General features: G+C 34.6%; 2 protein-coding genes and 1 long non-coding RNA gene across 4 annotated transcripts; 1 reads left to right on the top strand and 2 right to left on the bottom strand.

Moving 5' to 3' along the window:
* Positions 1 to 1,279: 1,279 nt before the first annotated feature.
* LOC142542448 (uncharacterized) lies at positions 1,280 to 3,694 on the bottom strand. Of its 2 annotated transcripts, none has more exons than XM_075649072.1 (2): positions 1,831 to 3,694; positions 1,280 to 1,674 (listed from the first exon to the last, which is right to left on the bottom strand). In XM_075649072.1, exons 1-2 carry the CDS (start codon positions 2,633 to 2,635, stop codon positions 1,508 to 1,510), a joined length of 972 nt encoding a protein of 323 aa, XP_075505187.1. In that variant the 5' UTR covers positions 2,636 to 3,694; the 3' UTR covers positions 1,280 to 1,507. The 2 variants fall into 2 exon arrangements, with proteins under 2 accessions (XP_075505187.1, XP_075505186.1); XM_075649071.1 differs by having other exon boundaries at positions 1,280 to 2,031; positions 2,128 to 3,694.
* Positions 3,695 to 5,563: 1,869 nt separating this feature from the next.
* On the bottom strand, positions 5,564 to 9,107 carry LOC142542445 (uncharacterized). The gene is made up of 3 exons (XM_075649068.1): positions 8,739 to 9,107; positions 7,441 to 7,667; positions 5,564 to 5,846 (listed from the first exon to the last, which is right to left on the bottom strand). The coding sequence occupies exons 1-3, from the start codon at positions 8,960 to 8,962 to the stop codon at positions 5,839 to 5,841; spliced, it is 459 nt and encodes a 152-aa protein (XP_075505183.1). The 5' UTR covers positions 8,963 to 9,107; the 3' UTR covers positions 5,564 to 5,838.
* On the top strand, positions 7,674 to 8,802 carry LOC142542446 (uncharacterized). The gene is made up of 2 exons (XR_012819520.1): positions 7,674 to 8,062; positions 8,291 to 8,802. It is a non-coding gene; the product is annotated as an uncharacterized LOC142542446 (long non-coding RNA).
* Positions 9,108 to 17,758: the final 8,651 nt, after the last annotated feature.

The following is a 17,758-nucleotide window of genomic DNA, read 5'->3' as shown; positions in this document are numbered from 1 at the left end:
TTTATAAGATAAAAGATTAATATTGTAAAGATCGATTAGCTAAAATTCTCATCACCAACTAAAAAATAGCGTAGAAATTAGAATTATGTTTAACAATTTTGAATTCGAGGAGGAAATGAATAGTTGATCGAATTATATGTATTGTATATTTGTATGTATGTATCTTCTCTGATAGAAATTTGATTTTGAAATTTGATAATGATTGTGATAAGAATTTTTATCCCAAATTAAATTTGATATTTTATGGTTCAGAAAATTTATAAAAAAATAATAATTTCTCTAAATACCAAAGTAATATATATATATATATATATATATCAGTATCTAAATAGTCGGTGGTGATACCGATACATTCGAATTTATGATAAAATATTCAAATTCAATTTTTGATTAAATCAAAATTTGAAATGGATCAAACATTTTAACTTACAATAAACTCCAAATTAAATGAAACACAACTCCAAGATTCAAGTTAAACAAATACTAAATTATTATCACTCTAATAAATTTTAAAAAGTACTTATGATATTAAAGATAAATTTAGATAAGCCGATGGGATCTTAAAATTCATACAAATTTAAGTCATTAATGTCGTATTATTTAATTAATATGCCATTTACTATATGCACCATAAGCTATATGATTAAGGGATAATCAACGTAAAAAAAATTGATTTTTCTAATTATCATTAGCTTATGACAGAGTCCAAATTTAATAAAACGCGACTAGATTGAGTGATTTTATTTAATAATTATCTTATAATTATCATCTTAAATACTTCAAGATTTATGCAGATATTGATAATGACTAAAATCAAACTCTATATTATTGAAATCAAATAAAACCATAATTCAAGATATGATTAAATTCCCAAACAAAATCAAACTCTTTTGGCTCTATAAAACCCACTCGTAGGCAATCTATTCACCACAAAAAAATTGACAGAAGCTTTGCAAGCAATGGCGGCAAAAAGTGTGGTGATTTTCTTTTTGTTGTTGTTTATTCTTCTGTCACTATGCCAAGGTAAGGGCCAAAGCTATGGAGATCAGTGTCAAGCAAGGGATGATTTCCTTGCATTTTGTGGGACCAAGTTCGGGTCAAGTTTATTTCCAATTCGAGCCCGTCCCTATTGTTGCCAGAAAGTTCGAGATATTGAAGACCATTGTCTAGTAGGATTGAGCAAAAGAGAACAATTCTTCATTAATGGTGCCACCAAGATTTGCGATAACCCGTGGATCAAAGTTCCTCAGCTGCCTCCACCAGTGTCTCCCCCAAGCGAACCACCAGCGCAGCCACCTTCTCCATCACCGCCGAATTCGCATAAAATCTGCCAATCGGTGACTCAACTTTTGGACACTTGCGGAGGGTCCGAATTTGATGCTCCTCAAGATGCACGTACTTACTGTTGCTTGCAAGTTAGAAAGATCACGAAGCATTGCTACGTGAACAACTTGGATCCCATGGAACGTAAATTGCTCCTAGTTGCAAAGAATATTTGCGACAATAGTCATGCGTCTTTGCCGCCTCCACCTCCACCGGTCCTACCACCATCGCCATCCTCGTCACCAATCACTCCAACCCCTGTACCATCTCCAGATGTTCCAACCCCATCACCAGACGCTCCTACCCCAACCCCATCGCCAGATGTTCCAACCCCGGTACCATCTCCAGATTCTCCAACACCATCACCATCGCCTGTCTCACTACCGCCATCTCCATCTCCTGACGCCCCAACCCCATCGCCTGATGCTCCAACCCCATCCCCATCCCCAGATTCACCATCCCCATCGCCATCCCCTGATGTCCTAACCCCATCACCATCTCCAACACCATCCGCTGATGTTCCAACACCAAAACCATCACCACCAACCCCATCTCCATCCGCATCCCCTGATGTTCCAACACCAGTACCATCTCCTGATGTTTCAACCCCATCACCATCACTATCTCCATTTATTCCAACCCCGGCACCATCTCCAGACGTTCCAATCCCAGTACCATCACCAACCCCATCGCCTGATGTTCCTACCCCTTCCCCATCACCATCACCATCACCATCCCCATCCTCATCTCCATTTATTCCAACCCCAGAACCATCTCCAGACGTTCCAATCCCAGTACCATCACCAACCCCATCCCCTGATGTTCCTACCCCAGCACCATCGCCTGATGTTCCTACCCCTTCCCCATCACCATCACCATCACCATCACCATCACCATCCCCATTCTCATCTCCATTTATTCCAACCCCAGAACCATCTCCAGACGTTCCAATCCCAGTACCATCACCAACCCCATCCCCTGATGTTCCTACCCCAGCACCATCGCCTGATGTTTCATCACCATCACCATCACCATCACCATCCCCATCCCCATCCCCATCCCCATCACAATCTCCATTTATTCCAACCCCGGCACCATCTCCAGACGTTCCAACCCCAGTACCAACACCATCCCATCGCACCCGCCCCACTACATGTTCGTTAGACACAGTGCTATATGATTCATGCAATCCACAGAAACCATATATCTCTAATGCAAGCAATGCTTCAGAAGAAGAAAAAGAGTTTATTCCAAGTACTACCAGTACCGGGATCATGACTGATGAAGCAGGTTGTTGCGTTGGATTCGCCATCTTCACAAATGACTGCAGACCAGCCGTTAAAGATTTATCTTATGCGAAGAGAAACATTTACAACAGCCTGGAGGCATCATGCATTTTCGCTCATTAAGGGAGCTGCTTACATGTTTATTACATTCTCGCTTAGTTCGATTTCCGTTAGGAAGTGTCATTATTTTTCTTTATTATTATTATTTTTAGATTTACTTTTTTTGGGTTGAGTTCGGTATACTTTTGGTCATAACTAGTTACGTTGGTAGTGTTCGTTAATTTTGGTTGGCTTATTATATTCTCGATTGAGAATTTTTATATGCATACATATATAAAGTATTATTTGGTTAGCAAAGTTTGGGCTTTTACAGTTTTTAATTATTGGGTATTAAATTTTTATCAATTTTCTTTAAGTATAAGAATAGGATTTCGTCAGTTCACACGAGGGATTGAAAATAAAATATGATGGATTTTATAAAATATTCTGCAACGAGCTTAGATTTTGGCAAAAAAATTAATTACAAGGAAACCTTTTTATTTTAAAAAAATGTCAAAACCTATAATATGGGTATTTTGGTATGGCCGCGACAATCTCCCATGTAATTTCAAGAAAGGTCACGAATTCAAGTTAAGGTTGTCTGTTTGGTGATTATATGTCTATGGCTATATATAGATTTGCAGAAGACTGTGGGCAAAGAATTTGAGATGGCTCTGTGTTGAGTATTTGTCTCAGGCATTTTCATGCACAATCGACAAGGAAGCAAGTTGGTGATATAAAATCGCATGGAACTACAATTTACTTCAAAAGTTACTGCAGGTGGATAATGGCGAAACCAAAGCCAGCTCCACGGTCACCGGCCCCTTCTCAGGGTGGCAAAACACAGCAGCAAGCCCCGGTCGAACCGTCAATATCACGCCGGCCGCCATATGCTCCATAATTCAGTGCATAATCCGTTTTGGTACTGCTTTCATCACGGCTTACTTGGTTTCATTTGTGTGACTGAGAAAATCGAATTCTGGGATTAATATTGAGACTTAATGTGATTGTTGGTAATCGGTGCATGGATGATTATATATAGTTTTAACGAGCATCAATATTAACTCTGAATACATATAAAATGATGAATTCCGTAATTTTGACCGGCAGCAGATGACATAAACTGTTATTTCACAAAATTTAAGCATAACAAATTCACAAAATATAATGTAAAATATAATATACAATATGCATAAATTTAAGATTTTCAGATAATTTGCTGTAAAATTTATTAGGTTTGCCCTTCAATCAAAGCCGAGAGTGACTCTCAAACATGAAGAACCGACGCAAGGCACAGTTAAATTTGGAGCAAACAGACAAAAACTTGTGTGAGACAGTCTCACAGGTCGTATTTTGTGAGACATATCTCTTATTTAGGTCATCCATGAAAAAATATTACTTTTTATGCTAATAGTATTACTTTTTATTGTGAATATGGGTAGGGTTGACCCGTCTCTCATATAAAGATTCGTGAGACCGTCTCATAAGAGATCTACACTAACCTATTTATATTTGTAGGGAGTTTTATGTCTAGACTTTTCAATGGGAACCCGGTGCAATTAGCCCGAGATAAAGTTATTACTAAAGAAAATCAAAATTTTAATTTCGGGAAATTTCAAAGAAAATAAATTAATACGGTGGACAATTTGATTTTGTAATTTTCTTGTTTTAAAAGGTAAAGATGAAAGTTGTACGGATTAGCTCAAATTCTCAATCACCATTGAAAAGAATTATCAGATGACGAGAAATTTAAGATTATACTTGCTCATTATATTGAATTCGAGGAGGAATCAAGTAGTTGATTTTTTGGTGGAATTATTTCCATAATATTTACCTCGTTGGATTTAAATTTGATTTTTGATAAAGATTCTGATAGAATAAATCCCGAATTTTAATTCTAATAGACTCTGATTGAATCATATTAGTGATTCGATCATACGCATTTTGGCATAATGAATTAATAACATCGCTTTTAAAAAATTAAAATTTAATATATTTTAATAATTATAAAATCTACTTCTTGTCTGTATAATAAATTTGTATTTTATTTTAAAACTTAAAAATAGTTAATATCCCATACTTTATGAAAGCTAATTTTAAAAAAAAAAAAACCCAATAAATCCATCACCTGACCGACACTCACCACCGGCATCCGATCGAACCCCAGCACCATCCCCATATGTTCCAACCCCAATACCATCACCCTTCCACCGTACCCGCCCCACGACATGTTCGATAAACACAGTGCTGTACGATTCATGCAATCCAAAAAAACCATCTGTTTCTGATGCAAGCAATGCATCAGGAGCAGAAAAAGAGTTCTACATGCCTAATATTAAAGGGAAGGTAGCATGCCTTCCCCCTTATGAAGGGATTTCACGTATTTATATCTTTGATCGATATATTGCCATTTTGTTGGGAAGTTTTATACTTTTTTTTTTGTTTTATAATTAAGAATAGATTTTTATGGTTGAGGCAGTTGAATTTTTGTCATGGTTTGATAAGAGATCGTGAGTTGTGGTTGATTTATTATATTTTTCGTTGAGAGATTAGTTGGTTTTGATATGTTTGCCAATCTTTATTGAATTTTTATTTGACAATCTTTATTGAATTTTTATTTGATTAGCAAAGGCTTTTACACCATAATTATAATGGGTTTTTCTTAGGTACTCTTATTTACAGTTTCTAGATTTTTCCACCTATAACAAATGAATTTCATCCATTTACAAGAGGAATATCGACATTGAACTAACTAGTTGAGATTATGACGATATCCAGCAATGCATTCTCATAGCTTGAGATTCTGGCATAAGAAATACACAAAAACAATGTTTTGGTACTTGCCGCAAAAGACCTGGTATTTGCAGGTATCACGGTCTTTTCCAAGCACAACCGGAAAAAATTAATTACCAGAATAAGAGCAAGAAAGCCTTGTATATTCAAACCTCATATAGTAAGAACCTTGATCATTTTTCCATGACTTTCAGATATAATTACAGAACAGTATACAGTGCCATTACATCAACAAAGTGCTACTCAAAATTCTTGTTAATGATTTTCAATTGGCAGAAACAAGATATATATCTCAGCTGTGCTACATAAAATGTGATATACTATAATTCAGAAATCGTATGCATCCTAACCACCTTGGCGACTCATAAGAGGATTAAAAAATTTCTTTTCAAGCTCGTCAAACATCTGCATCCATGAAACACAGAAATTTTCAGTCAGTCGTGGACATATTAGCATAATCGTTCAATAAGTACATAGCTTAGCAAGAAGCCATGAACAGAAATGGAATAAGAAACCATAATAATATATAATATGTTATCTCAAAGAACTGTTATCTTGAATCACTTAATTTGGTGATTGAGGTTGCAAGTGTGTGAAGATTTGTTTCCTTAGATATAGGTGCAGACTTTTTTGATGATCGTTTATTGATTCTTAAAAAGAATAAATCATTTTGGTCTACTTCAACTTTGGTTTGATTTTTCCAAAATTCAACCTTTCCAAATAAACCGATTAGATCGAATTGGAAAGGAGGAATTCTTCTTTCTTCGCATGTTCCAGTGTTATTAGTTCAAACTAGATTATACTTTTTTATTCTATTATGTTGTTTAACAGACAGAAATCTCAGAAATCTTAAAGGCATATGCTGAAATCGAACTAGGATTTAGAGATTAACAGCAATGCATTAATGCCAGGGTTATTCAACCTGGCCCTCGAATGAAGTTTTCTGAAGCTACTCAGAGAAATTGGTAAAAAGGAAAATTTTAGTGCATGCCTGAAATAGACTATAAAATTACAACTGGCTTTCATCAAACCAGCCAAATACAAAAGTCCTTCAACGTCCTACACAATCCCAGTTTTATATCCTACTTTAGGAGATCCTCAATTTCCTACACTTTCTTCCTTTGGTGCGAGTCATTAGCAGGTTGGCGAGGTGAAGTCAAGAATTGGCCAGAAACTTCGATCTTAATTCTCATCACTTTTGGAGAGAAACATTGTCTGAACGTTTTGCTAATAGAACACTATAAGTCTATACCCCTAGCAACATCTTGGGAGATAGGTGGGAAGCTTGGATTGAATTAAATTTCAGTTGAGTCTCAATGAACAATCATTAAACTTTGAAACATAAAAAATTCACCTAAGAAACAGGTCTCTGCTTAATGATGACAGGGAAAAAACTTCTCTGTGGTATTTCCTTCAAGAACTAGTGGATAATGGATGCATTTGAAGAAACATGCATTGGAATGTAAAAAACCTGTATGTGCGTCCAAATCACAAACTTCCTGGAAGTTGGAAAGGCACCTTTTCTTGCCAGCTAATTAATCTTGTTATTTGCCAAATTGAAAGTGTGGTTCTTTTAATTAAATTTAATAAACTAAAACTAGATCAAACATCCTAAATTTCAAGAGATCGCCCACATAGAATTAAACTAGAATCAATAAGAAATGCGCCAAATAGGATCATTTACCTAATATCAAAATAAAGACCGGAGAAGATTCAAAATGCTATATTCAAGATACAGGAAACTCTAAAGAGAAACATACATATATAAAGACTGTTGGGGGACTGAAGAATCTACATGCAAGAATAAAATGTATTGAGTACTAGCTTAAAGCATGAAAACAAGATCAAGGAATAGAAGTCAAATATGACCAAAACACAAGACATCTGAGAAATAAAAGAAACAGCAAAGTTCGAGTCTTTTGGCCAATAACATAGAAATCAAATATAATAAATTCAATTCTTCAGACCAAGTAACTAGTCAAACAGAAAAAGAGCTTACTCGAGCGATTTCTTGAAATGGGAATTTCTCGCAATTCTCGTCTCATGCACAAGTATTCACCCAACAATGCCATCACCGTCAGGCTTGTAATGTTCACAACCCACCATGTTATTGATGAGGGCCAACCTCCATAAATAGCGCAAATGAACAGGTGGACGATATAAAGGGTCGCAGAAAAATCCAGGCATTTCTTAGCCCTTTCAACTAAATAGAGTAAAAAACCAGCTCTGTTTCAATAAGATATAATGGATCAACATTTGAACTTTCGGAATTATCATTGCAAGTCTAAGCTCTTCAAGCGAGGTAATGGACATCGGTATCAAAACCATGAAACTTTTGAAAACAACTACTACTCTACTCAATTTGAGTCACAATTCTCTAAAGTAGTCATTAATTATTCTATCCATGACATAACTGTAAAGCAAATGATCAACAGTCCCCCGTCCCCCAATTGTTGAATTTATGTCATTGCTTTTTCAATTTATTCAAAACTACTGAGAAGAAAGACGTGGGGATGTGACGACGTAAAACGTGACATTTTTTTGGTGTTGATGAACTAAAAACAAAACAGAGAGGAAGATACTTTATGGGCTGAAAAGGAGAAATCAGATTCATTCAGTTGGTTCATAAAAATGGAAAATAATCAAATCAACACCATCACTAACTCACCAACCCTAGAAAGACTCAGTTCATCAGTAGGAGCAGAATAATACTAATTGAAAAGTTTATTTTACAACAAAGTGCTATTTAAATATAGATGATGATATAATAAAGGATAGAGCACGATGACATAGGAGGATTCATATAGCTTAAAGACTTTTTGTCTTTTTTTTGTTGTCTGCTATACAAGGATTCATGAAAAAGAAAATAAAAAGAACAGTAATCCGGTTTCTTGAAAATAACAAAACCTACAAGTCTAAGTCCATAGAACTTGTAGCAACATTAACAAATCTAATCAGGATAAAAGCTAAAGACTACAAACAACAATTGAGGTTCCAATCCACTCCGCACATTCTATTTTCTCACACAAATTCTTTCCTAATAATCTATCTTCAAGCATTGCATACTCCATGTTGCTATAAAAATATGAACAGATCATCAAAGCAATTGCAAAAATATAAGAAGAATTAGCGTAATTAACCCATCAAAACACAAAAACCCAGCATTCATATTGACATTACAGCACAACAACCCAGCATTCATATTGACAATACAGCACAACTTAAACACAATTTTCGATGAGCATAACAGCCAATGTAATCTCAAGATCGGCCACATCAACAATAGTTCATACTCACCCAGCAACAGAGCTGAGAAAAAAGGATGCCATAACACTCCAACCAGTAATTGTCGCAGAATTAACCGTAGCATAATCGAAGAAATACACCAAACTCATCTTCGAGACCCGAGTCCCAACAAGAATTGACAGTAATACTCCAAGGGTTAGATAGTGTAGGCACTGAAGGCACACAATTTGCGCCACTATTAGCCATGGATCCCATACTACCGCACCATAGAACATGGCTTTTTATAAGTACGAGAAGAATCAAGGAAAAAAACCCAACTTTTGTCACTACGGGAAGAGGAATCGATGATTTTGGCATCAGAATCAGAGAGAGGGGCAAAATGTAGCGTGCGAGTGAAATGACATAAAATCGGAGGACTGAAAGTGATAAATGTCGTTGTTGATGGAGGGACGTGTGAGAAATAGATAATAAATATGACGTCATAGTTTTACCTTCTTTCAGAAATCATGAAATTTATTTATCAAAGGAGATAAAATAGTATCAATTAGAACATAAATATAGTATGCATAAATAATTAGTCCAATATTTTTTTTAAAGTATGTCTCCTGTGAGACGGTCTCACGAATTTTTATATATGAGACGGGTCAACCCTACCGATATGCACAATAAAAACTAATACTCTTATCACAAAAAATAATATTTTTTCATGGAATATACAAATAAGAGATTTGTCTCAAAAAATACAATCCGTGAAACCGTCTTACACAATTTTTTGTCATTTTTTTTAACAAATTTTTTTAATTGTAACAGTTTTAATTATAAAAATCGACAAGCTAAAGAGGTCTTCTGTCTTCTATCCTCATATTATAATAATTATAAAAAATATCAAATAAAATTAGATTGCGCAATGTTTTGATGCAAAAGTAGGTCTTTTGTGAGACAGTATCACGAATCTTTATCTGTGAGACGGGTCAATATATTCACAATAAAAAGTAATACTTTGAGCACAAAAAGTAATATTTTTCATTAATGACCCAGATAAGATATGCGTCTCATTAAATACGATTCGTAAGACCGTCTTATACAAGTTTTTGTCTTGATGCAATGACAATAATAATAATAAAAAAAATTATGTTCCAGAGGAAATTGTTCTTTATGTCCACAAAGTATTATCTCATAATTGTAAAATCAAATCATTAATAATATCATTTTAAAAAAAAATTTAACGTAAAAATTAACAAATGTTCCTTCCATTTGATATGTTTTCGAGTCCTCCCGCGCAAGCCATACAAATTTTTAAAATTTCATATACATAGATAAACATGATCGATGATCGACGTATCAAAATTATATATATATATATATATATATATATATATAGTATGAGTGACGTCGTGAAGTTGTACAGAAATCAAGGCCACAACTTCGAATGTAATAATATACAAGTTGTCAGGAGTCTCACATGTCTCTGTTGCTTTAGGTTTGTCTTGGTTAGGCATATCTCGTTCACGGGTCACTTTTATTTACCATCATGTTCGTACCACACAAGTCCTAGAATTTTAACGAACTAACAAGGATTGATTTGAGTACATACGTAGGATTATCAAATTTCCATGTACATATTCGTGCACTGAAACATGAAAAATAACCGACCAAATTTAATTATTTCTAAAAAAACTATATATGGAAAATATAGGGATTGTCTTCCCCTTGATTTTAATATAAAAATATTCATTTTCCTCTCCAAAAAGAAGAAAAATATGGTTCCATTACCGTCCAGTTTTGAAAGTATTAGTTAAAGTTTTTATCCCCTTATTGTTAATGCTCGTTCGTGACTCAGGTAATGCGTCTACCCATCTTGTTGTGCATAAATTTAGTATATCAGTACGTACACAAGTAACGCGACGTCGACGATCATTCGTATTTTCTTCATATATAGTTGCTGAAATTAATATTGTTTTCCAACGCACAAAAACATTATTTTGATAGATAGATAGATCGATCAAAGTATACATTACCATCACACCAATTTTTTTTTAAACAAGAAAAAGTGAACAGATGATGATATCTAGCAAATGAAAGCAATAAGTGGTAAGGGTGGGTGGGTTTGGTGTCCCGAGTCAAAACCCAAAACTTTGTCTCTATGGTAATGAGTAGGTGTTGGTGCACTTCGTTGAGCATGATCCCACACACTCTTCCACCTTATCTCCATCTGAAATCAATCACAGTAAAAACAAGCACCATCATCAAAATTATTCAGCCCGTGGTTTTGAAATTTGAACCAAAGCTGTTATATATAGACACGAGGGTACACATAACGAAAAGGGAAGTAGTTGTTTTATGATTCATTCACTTGTTTTGAGTTTTGGTCCACTAAGTTTTCAAAATCTGGTTTTGATAGTACTATACACTTAACTTTTCATTTCCGCATATTTTGATCCAATTTCTGATATAACACTAGATAATACCGACATGACATCGAAAGTTGCCAACTTGTCAAATGCCACCACATTATTAACAAATGAACAAAATAATTTGAAAATTAAAAGTTCGATCAAAACCCAAAATACGAACAAGCTAATAAACAAAAAATATATATTTTATTTTCCTTACTTGGTTTGAGTATAGTGCTCATGGTGGAGCACGCGGAGAAGGAGCAGCCCAGTTTGCAGAATCCAAGGTTGTCCGAATTCTCATTATCAGACGCTTGTAGTTTTGGGAGTTCAGAAAAGATGCATTCTTTCAAGCAGTGAGTGGTGCAGGAACAAAGAGATTGGGAGGGCTCGATCACGCAGAAAATGAAGCATTTTGTGTAGCAGTCCCTGAAATTGGATTCACAAATCGGGATTCCCACTGCCATTATAATCACGAGGATCCATACAAGTGCGGCCTTCGTTTTCGGCATCGATCTCGATTTGTATTCTCTCTTTGCCAATAAAATTCTATTTGGTCATGTATATATAGCATGTTTGCATGTGATCGATTATTCATATTGTGGTGGACCCTCATGAGATGGATTAATGGCAAAAAAAACAAAGAAATACATATTTACTTTCGGCTTTAATAATATGTTTTAAAAAGATTAAAGTCTTGTCCACTGGGTCACCGGCGGATTAAGGTTGTAATATTTATTAGTTTATTAACAGGAGAATGTGATATTTCCGAAGGTTTCCATAATATATATAGAATCATAACCAGAAAAAGTAGGAGTGAATCGAAAAGTTTGGTAGGTACTTGTGAACTCTGCTAAAGAACATATATATATATATAGTGATCATCGATTCTACTTGAAAAAATCCTTCGGGATACCTCTGCCGGTGTCCACTTAAAATTTAGTGATTAGTCGGTATGTTTCCATAATTTAAAGGTTATGATCACCGAAGTTAATGATTTTTTTTAGATAAACACAGATAACTTTGTTGGGGCGCCCATTGCTCGCCCCGTTTAGATTTTTTTTTTTATTACAACTAGAGCTGGGGAGTCTCGAACATGAAACCTTGTCAGTATTTGACGGCGAGAGGCCAGTGGCATCCGATTAAGAATATTAAGTGTATATAGTCATGTTTTGAGAGTCATATATTATAAGTTAAGTCAGAAAATGATTTTTGTATGCTATGAAAAATATTAAATTTCACTAGCACTTTTCATTATTTTAGTGAATTTTCAGTTATAATATAAGTTTACAGTCGTATCTTTTATATTCTGGCTTGTAATTATTTTGTGTTGTTCTGCTCGCCTAATGAAATGCCTTCAAAGCCTATATTTCATTAACCACATCAAAATTGTAGTAATATCAAATGTGTAATCCTTATAAACTAACTTTATTTTGTTCTTCTGCTTACTTATTAGTGACAATTTTCTAAATCACAAAAATATTTATAAAACTTTTAATTCCATACATATTAACGAGAATTTGACGTATTTATTATTTGCTACTCACTGAAAATTTAGGGTTCGGTTCCAGCAGGTGATAGCATTGTGAATGCAGACCTCGAATTTATTCTAGGCCTGAAATCACGAAGGGGACCGTTAGACGAGAGGGTGTCCTGTCGTAGCCCCTCCGATGCTCAAGTCAGAGACTGAGAATATAATGAGAGAGCAGCTAAGAGTGCTGCTGAAAGTCAATATAGTGAATGAACAGTTAGACTCTCAAACCTGGTATTTACCTGAGTTCTATCATGGGCCTTCTACCTTATTTAGGGATAGACAAGAGTCCAAAATCTGGTTTGAGCCTAATTTTGATGAGCCCATTCGTAGGGTATCATTTTTACTTAAATTAGAAAGAAAAAAAATCAATCACAATAAACCATAAATTCAACTTATCTCCGTTAACGTCGACGTAGTTCATTAACATAAAAAGGATTTTTAAGAACAAGACTATACCAAAAAATGGAGAATTCGAAGACGAAATTTGTCTTTCCTCTAATGATGATTAATCTGCTAATGATCTGTGTGCGGGCAGATTACATCAACAATAATGATACTATTTACTTGGCTCGGGATTATTTTTCGTGCTTCCATCGTTGCGTCGAAAGATGTCCAGTGATTATTCAGTTTTTTTGTTCATTCAAATGTGCTTTTGAATGTAGAATTCATCCGCTCCCTCCGCCACTTCCGACGACATAGTGAAGACTGAAGAGAATATTTGAGATACAACGTAATATTTCATTGAATGTATTTTGAAATGCATAAATAAAATCGAAAAGGGTTAAATTTCCTACTTTTACTGAACGATATTTTGTTGATCGGGAAGATAAATTATAGGGAAACTTTTGATGTGTTCTGAATTGTTTAAGTTGTGACATTTTAATTTTCTGACTTCTATTACTATTTAAGTTCGAATAAAATAAAATATAAATTTCTATATGGCAAAAATTTGTGTGAAACGATCTCACGGGTCGTATTTTGTGAGACAGATCTCTTATTTGGGTCATCCATAAAAAATAAAATGTATGCAAGGAGATTACGTGCTTTCCAGAATCATATTATATATATATATATATATATATATATAGATATATATATATATCAAACATATATAAGATGCCCAAATAATAACACCTTAATAATGAATTCGTACAATCCAACACTTGATATATTGACAATTACTTAAAATTAAGTTTGTTATTATAAAAATAACTTTTATATTAAGTCGTTTATTGGATATATTACAAGCTGACATTGGTCTCTTCTATACTGGTCAAACTTTTGCAAATCTCCCCTTTGGGACGTAATAAGAAATTGCATATAACATTAACAAAATAGTCCAAAAAGTCTTACTTCTTTAGCAAATGTGATGCCATACATAATCCCATTTTGGTGCAATTCATATACATATATGATATAACATATCTTGATAATCAGAAATACAACTATAAATACCGATTAATCCTACAGAATAACCCATCAAGCAAACAAGAAATCACGAGAAATTCAAGATGAAAGGTTACAGAATGGGAATGGTTCTTGTTATGATAATGACACTCACGACATTATCCGCGAATGCAGATAAAGGTAATAATACTGGTGATCTCATTATGTATTTTCTATGTTTGCATGGTTGCACCCCGCAGTGCCATGGAATCTTTAAAATTATATGTGAGATAAAATGTATCGTCAAATGTAAGAAGAGTTTACCTCCGTCCCTCGCTAGAGAACTGCCGCCAATTCCTCCGTCGCCACCCAGGAAGGTGGATGTGTTTGTGGAAGATTAATGATATAGAAGATATGTATGTTTAAGCTAGATCTGAGTTGATGATTTTATTCCATAAAAAGAATATAAAAAACTTGTACTATATTTTGAGTTTTAAGACTCAGTTTTATTATAATTTAATAAATAAAGGGAGGCATAATCCTATTGATAGAAGTTGGATTTTATATAGAATTACACTAAGTCATGGTCTTTTTGAAGTAATAATGGTTTTGCATGTTGTTTATAATTTTAAATATAATGTTGGAATATTTTAGGCTTTTAAAAATAAATTAAGAAGATAAAAAGACGAAAAAACTTGAACAAAAGAAACACGAACCTTAAAAGTTGCCTAAGAATTTTTTCAGATAGTAGGAGAGGCGCTGAGGAGCTTAAAAAAGATGTCCCAGCACCCCATGTGTGACCTGAAAATTGGGAGGGCTGGGAGGCGCTGCCTTTTGTGCCGTAGGAGAGGCACTCAAGCGCCTCCTTGTGTGCATTCCAGATGATAGAGATGCTCAGACACATAAAAAAATGGCGCTTAGGTGCCCGAAGTGTTGTTTAACAGAATGATGCGAGTTTTCATGGTTCAATTGTGTCTCGTGATGTTATCAGACTTTTGGATCAAGAGATACTCAATTAATAAAACAATATGTCTCTGCAGATTGATAACATATAATAGATGATAAGAGGTTATTATGGATCAATCAATTATGAACTTTTCTGGATACACATTTACATTTATTTTGTATGCATTTATTTATTTAAAAAAGAAAGAGAGTTCATATCAATTTTTGGTTATTCTACTTATTACTTAATATGTTGTTATTAAAAGGAAAGTTGTTATATCTTATGAGATGATTGACAACCACCGAAGCACCAAAGTGGGCAATTTTTTCTTAAGGATTTAAAATTAAACACTGACCTCGACTTTTACTGATGTTATTAGTCATATTCAAGATTTCATCAGCAATAATATTCTTAAAATGAATTTTATTTCTGAAATCTTCAAGATGACTTCCTTATCTAAAAATAATAATGTATGAATAGATGTCACGTCCCGAGACCGAGGCGTCGGTGACATCCAGCATTGTTTATCAATTTACATGAAAACAATTAAGCCTCGTAGCAAATAGTCAAACACCAGTCTTTTTCATAAATAAATATTGTCTTTACAATGACAACAAAATGAAAATTACATCAGAATTGCAGAAGCGAAATAAATACAAAGTCTTGAGTCTAGATCTTTTGGTGTGATCATCAGCCCCAGAACATCTCATGTTCCTCCTCGTTCAATTGTTCTTCATTCTTATCTCGGGAGAGATGTAAGGGGTGAGTGCTTTGGGAAACACTCAGCAAGTGGGGGCCGATCGATTATCACAAATACATATAAAGGTAATTGTAAAACATCTTTTAACAGACTTTCAAAACTTATCATATCAAACATTAACCGAATCAGACTCGAAGGGTGAAACAAAACTTATCAGAACAATTCAGAACAGATCAGATCAGAACAAACGGAACATTGTTATTCATCTCGTCATCCATGATCAAATTGTCCCCCATATGTTAGTCCTCTAAGGGGTGAGGTCAAAACACAGTTTTATACCTACTGATGGGGGCCATAATACAGTTTTATACCCACTGATGGGGGCCATAACAAAATGTACAATCGTCATTCCATATCCAACTCGAATCATAACAGTGTATTACAAAATCAGATTCATCAAACAGTACTTATCAGAATTATGAGAGGACTCAGCAGATTCAAAGAACGTCGAGACCAGAAGAACATATCGTACATCGATCGAGATTTTTATCATACATAATATAGCATTTTTCGAAAATGATTTGACACACATACAAGCATGTCATACTGATACAAATTTTAAGTTACAAAGAAATACATAGCAAAAACCCACTTACCGAGTTCGAAGGTGTAGTTTTTCGAAATTTCTAAGTCCGAACGTACAACTCCCGTTGAATCTCGGTCAGACGGTGACCGAAACCTTGCAGTATTTTGCCTAAATTTATGAAGCAGATCTAGCAGCACTTCGACGGATCTTCTGATCACTCGGACTGGACGAAGCCTTTTCCCTTTTCTTCTTGTCTTAGACGCCGAAATGGAGAGGAGAAGAGAGGAGAGAGACAAATTTTTGTGATGATTTTGGGTGTGGTCTCTTCAACATACAATAGTGTATTTATAGGTGAGATTTTGCCCTTTGAACTTCCTCATGGCCAACCCCTTGCATTCCAAGCAAGCATTAATTGTATTCATTCATTCATCCAAGCACACGAAGAGTTACTTTGGTATATCAAGGGTCATCTCTTTCATAATAAATTCATTCAAGCATACCAAGAGTCACTTTGGTATATTCAAGGGACATTTCATGCATAATGAATTTGTCCAATTCCTTTGATTGTATTCGCAAATTTCGGGTTCTCACAATAGACATCTATATGTCCTTACCAATGAAAATGATGTCATTCATTACATCACAACTGTCAGTCTCAAGCTCGAGCGACCTTTATCTTTATTTTAGGCGGCTGAATTGATTTGGAACTCGTTTAGAATATATCGTACGCTTTCGAATGAATTTCATGATCCTACGTTGAGAGGCAGACTTCATGGTACCTATTCTATATTCGATGATTTTATCTATGTAACTTACATGAGTATACATATTAAGTAAAACTCTAAAATATCATTAAAATAAAGATAGTTTTTATATAAAAGTCAACAGAACCAAATTCACAAGTTGACTTGCTCGACACCCACTCTAACGCAAATGACAAATAATTCTTCAATTAATAATTTTATTGGTTCACTTGTTCTTAAACTTTTGCAGAGTCAAGTATGACATCATGCATTTGAAACACACTCGATGGTTACTCAATGGGTTAAAGACATTTGAAACACTCTTGATGGCTGGCTACCTAAGAAAATGTTTCGCTCATGGGCCATTTTTGCCAATTGCGATCCACAGCTGCTGTGGCAGATTCATATCAAAAGGACTTAAAATGTTGTCTGGTGAGTTCTAAGAGCTATACCCGTGTGGTATGGAATTATGTCTGCACGAAGGAAGTTATTTTGATTTACTTTGCTTCCAAGAAACAACCACACTGTTGTAACTCTTTGGTGTACTTAAAGATCTTCAAATCAACGAGATTGTTTATAGCCATCTTGATATAGAAGAACCTGTGAGCATAACAAGCTTGGAAACGTTTGCCTTGAGTTTTAACACCGACATTCATTTACAGAAGCTCTTTCTTTGTTTGTCATATGTTTTTTGCTCGACTTCCCTGTAAAATGATCTTCCAATTCAGCATTTCTGACCAATATGCAAGATATCTTTGTTTAGACCATCATCAATTATAAGTG

The sequence above is a fragment of the Primulina tabacum genome, chromosome 4, assembly GCF_025594145.1.
Source record: "Primulina tabacum isolate GXHZ01 chromosome 4, ASM2559414v2, whole genome shotgun sequence".
In the NCBI taxonomy this organism is placed as follows: domain Eukaryota; kingdom Viridiplantae; phylum Streptophyta; class Magnoliopsida; order Lamiales; family Gesneriaceae; genus Primulina; species Primulina tabacum.
Note: the sequence above shows the minus strand (reverse complement) of the source record. Positions and strands in the feature narration are given on the sequence as shown.

Excerpts from the sequence above, each read along its gene's own strand:
- LOC142542448 (XM_075649071.1), bottom strand. The coding sequence starts at position 2,635 with ATGGCGAATCCAACGCAACAACCTGCTTCATCAGTCATGATCCCGGTA. Across the intron at positions 2,032-2,127 it reads AACATCAGGGGATGGGGTTG|GGGTAGGAACATCAGGCGAT; the intron begins GTGATGGTACTG and ends GTGATGGGGAAG.
- LOC142542445 (XM_075649068.1), bottom strand. The coding sequence starts at position 8,962 with ATGTTCTATGGTGCGGTAGTATGGGATCCATGGCTAATAGTGGCGCAA. Across the intron at positions 7,668-8,738 it reads TTTCTCAGCTCTGTTGCTGG|AGCTGGTTTTTTACTCTATT; the intron begins GTGAGTATGAAC and ends TTATTGAAACAG.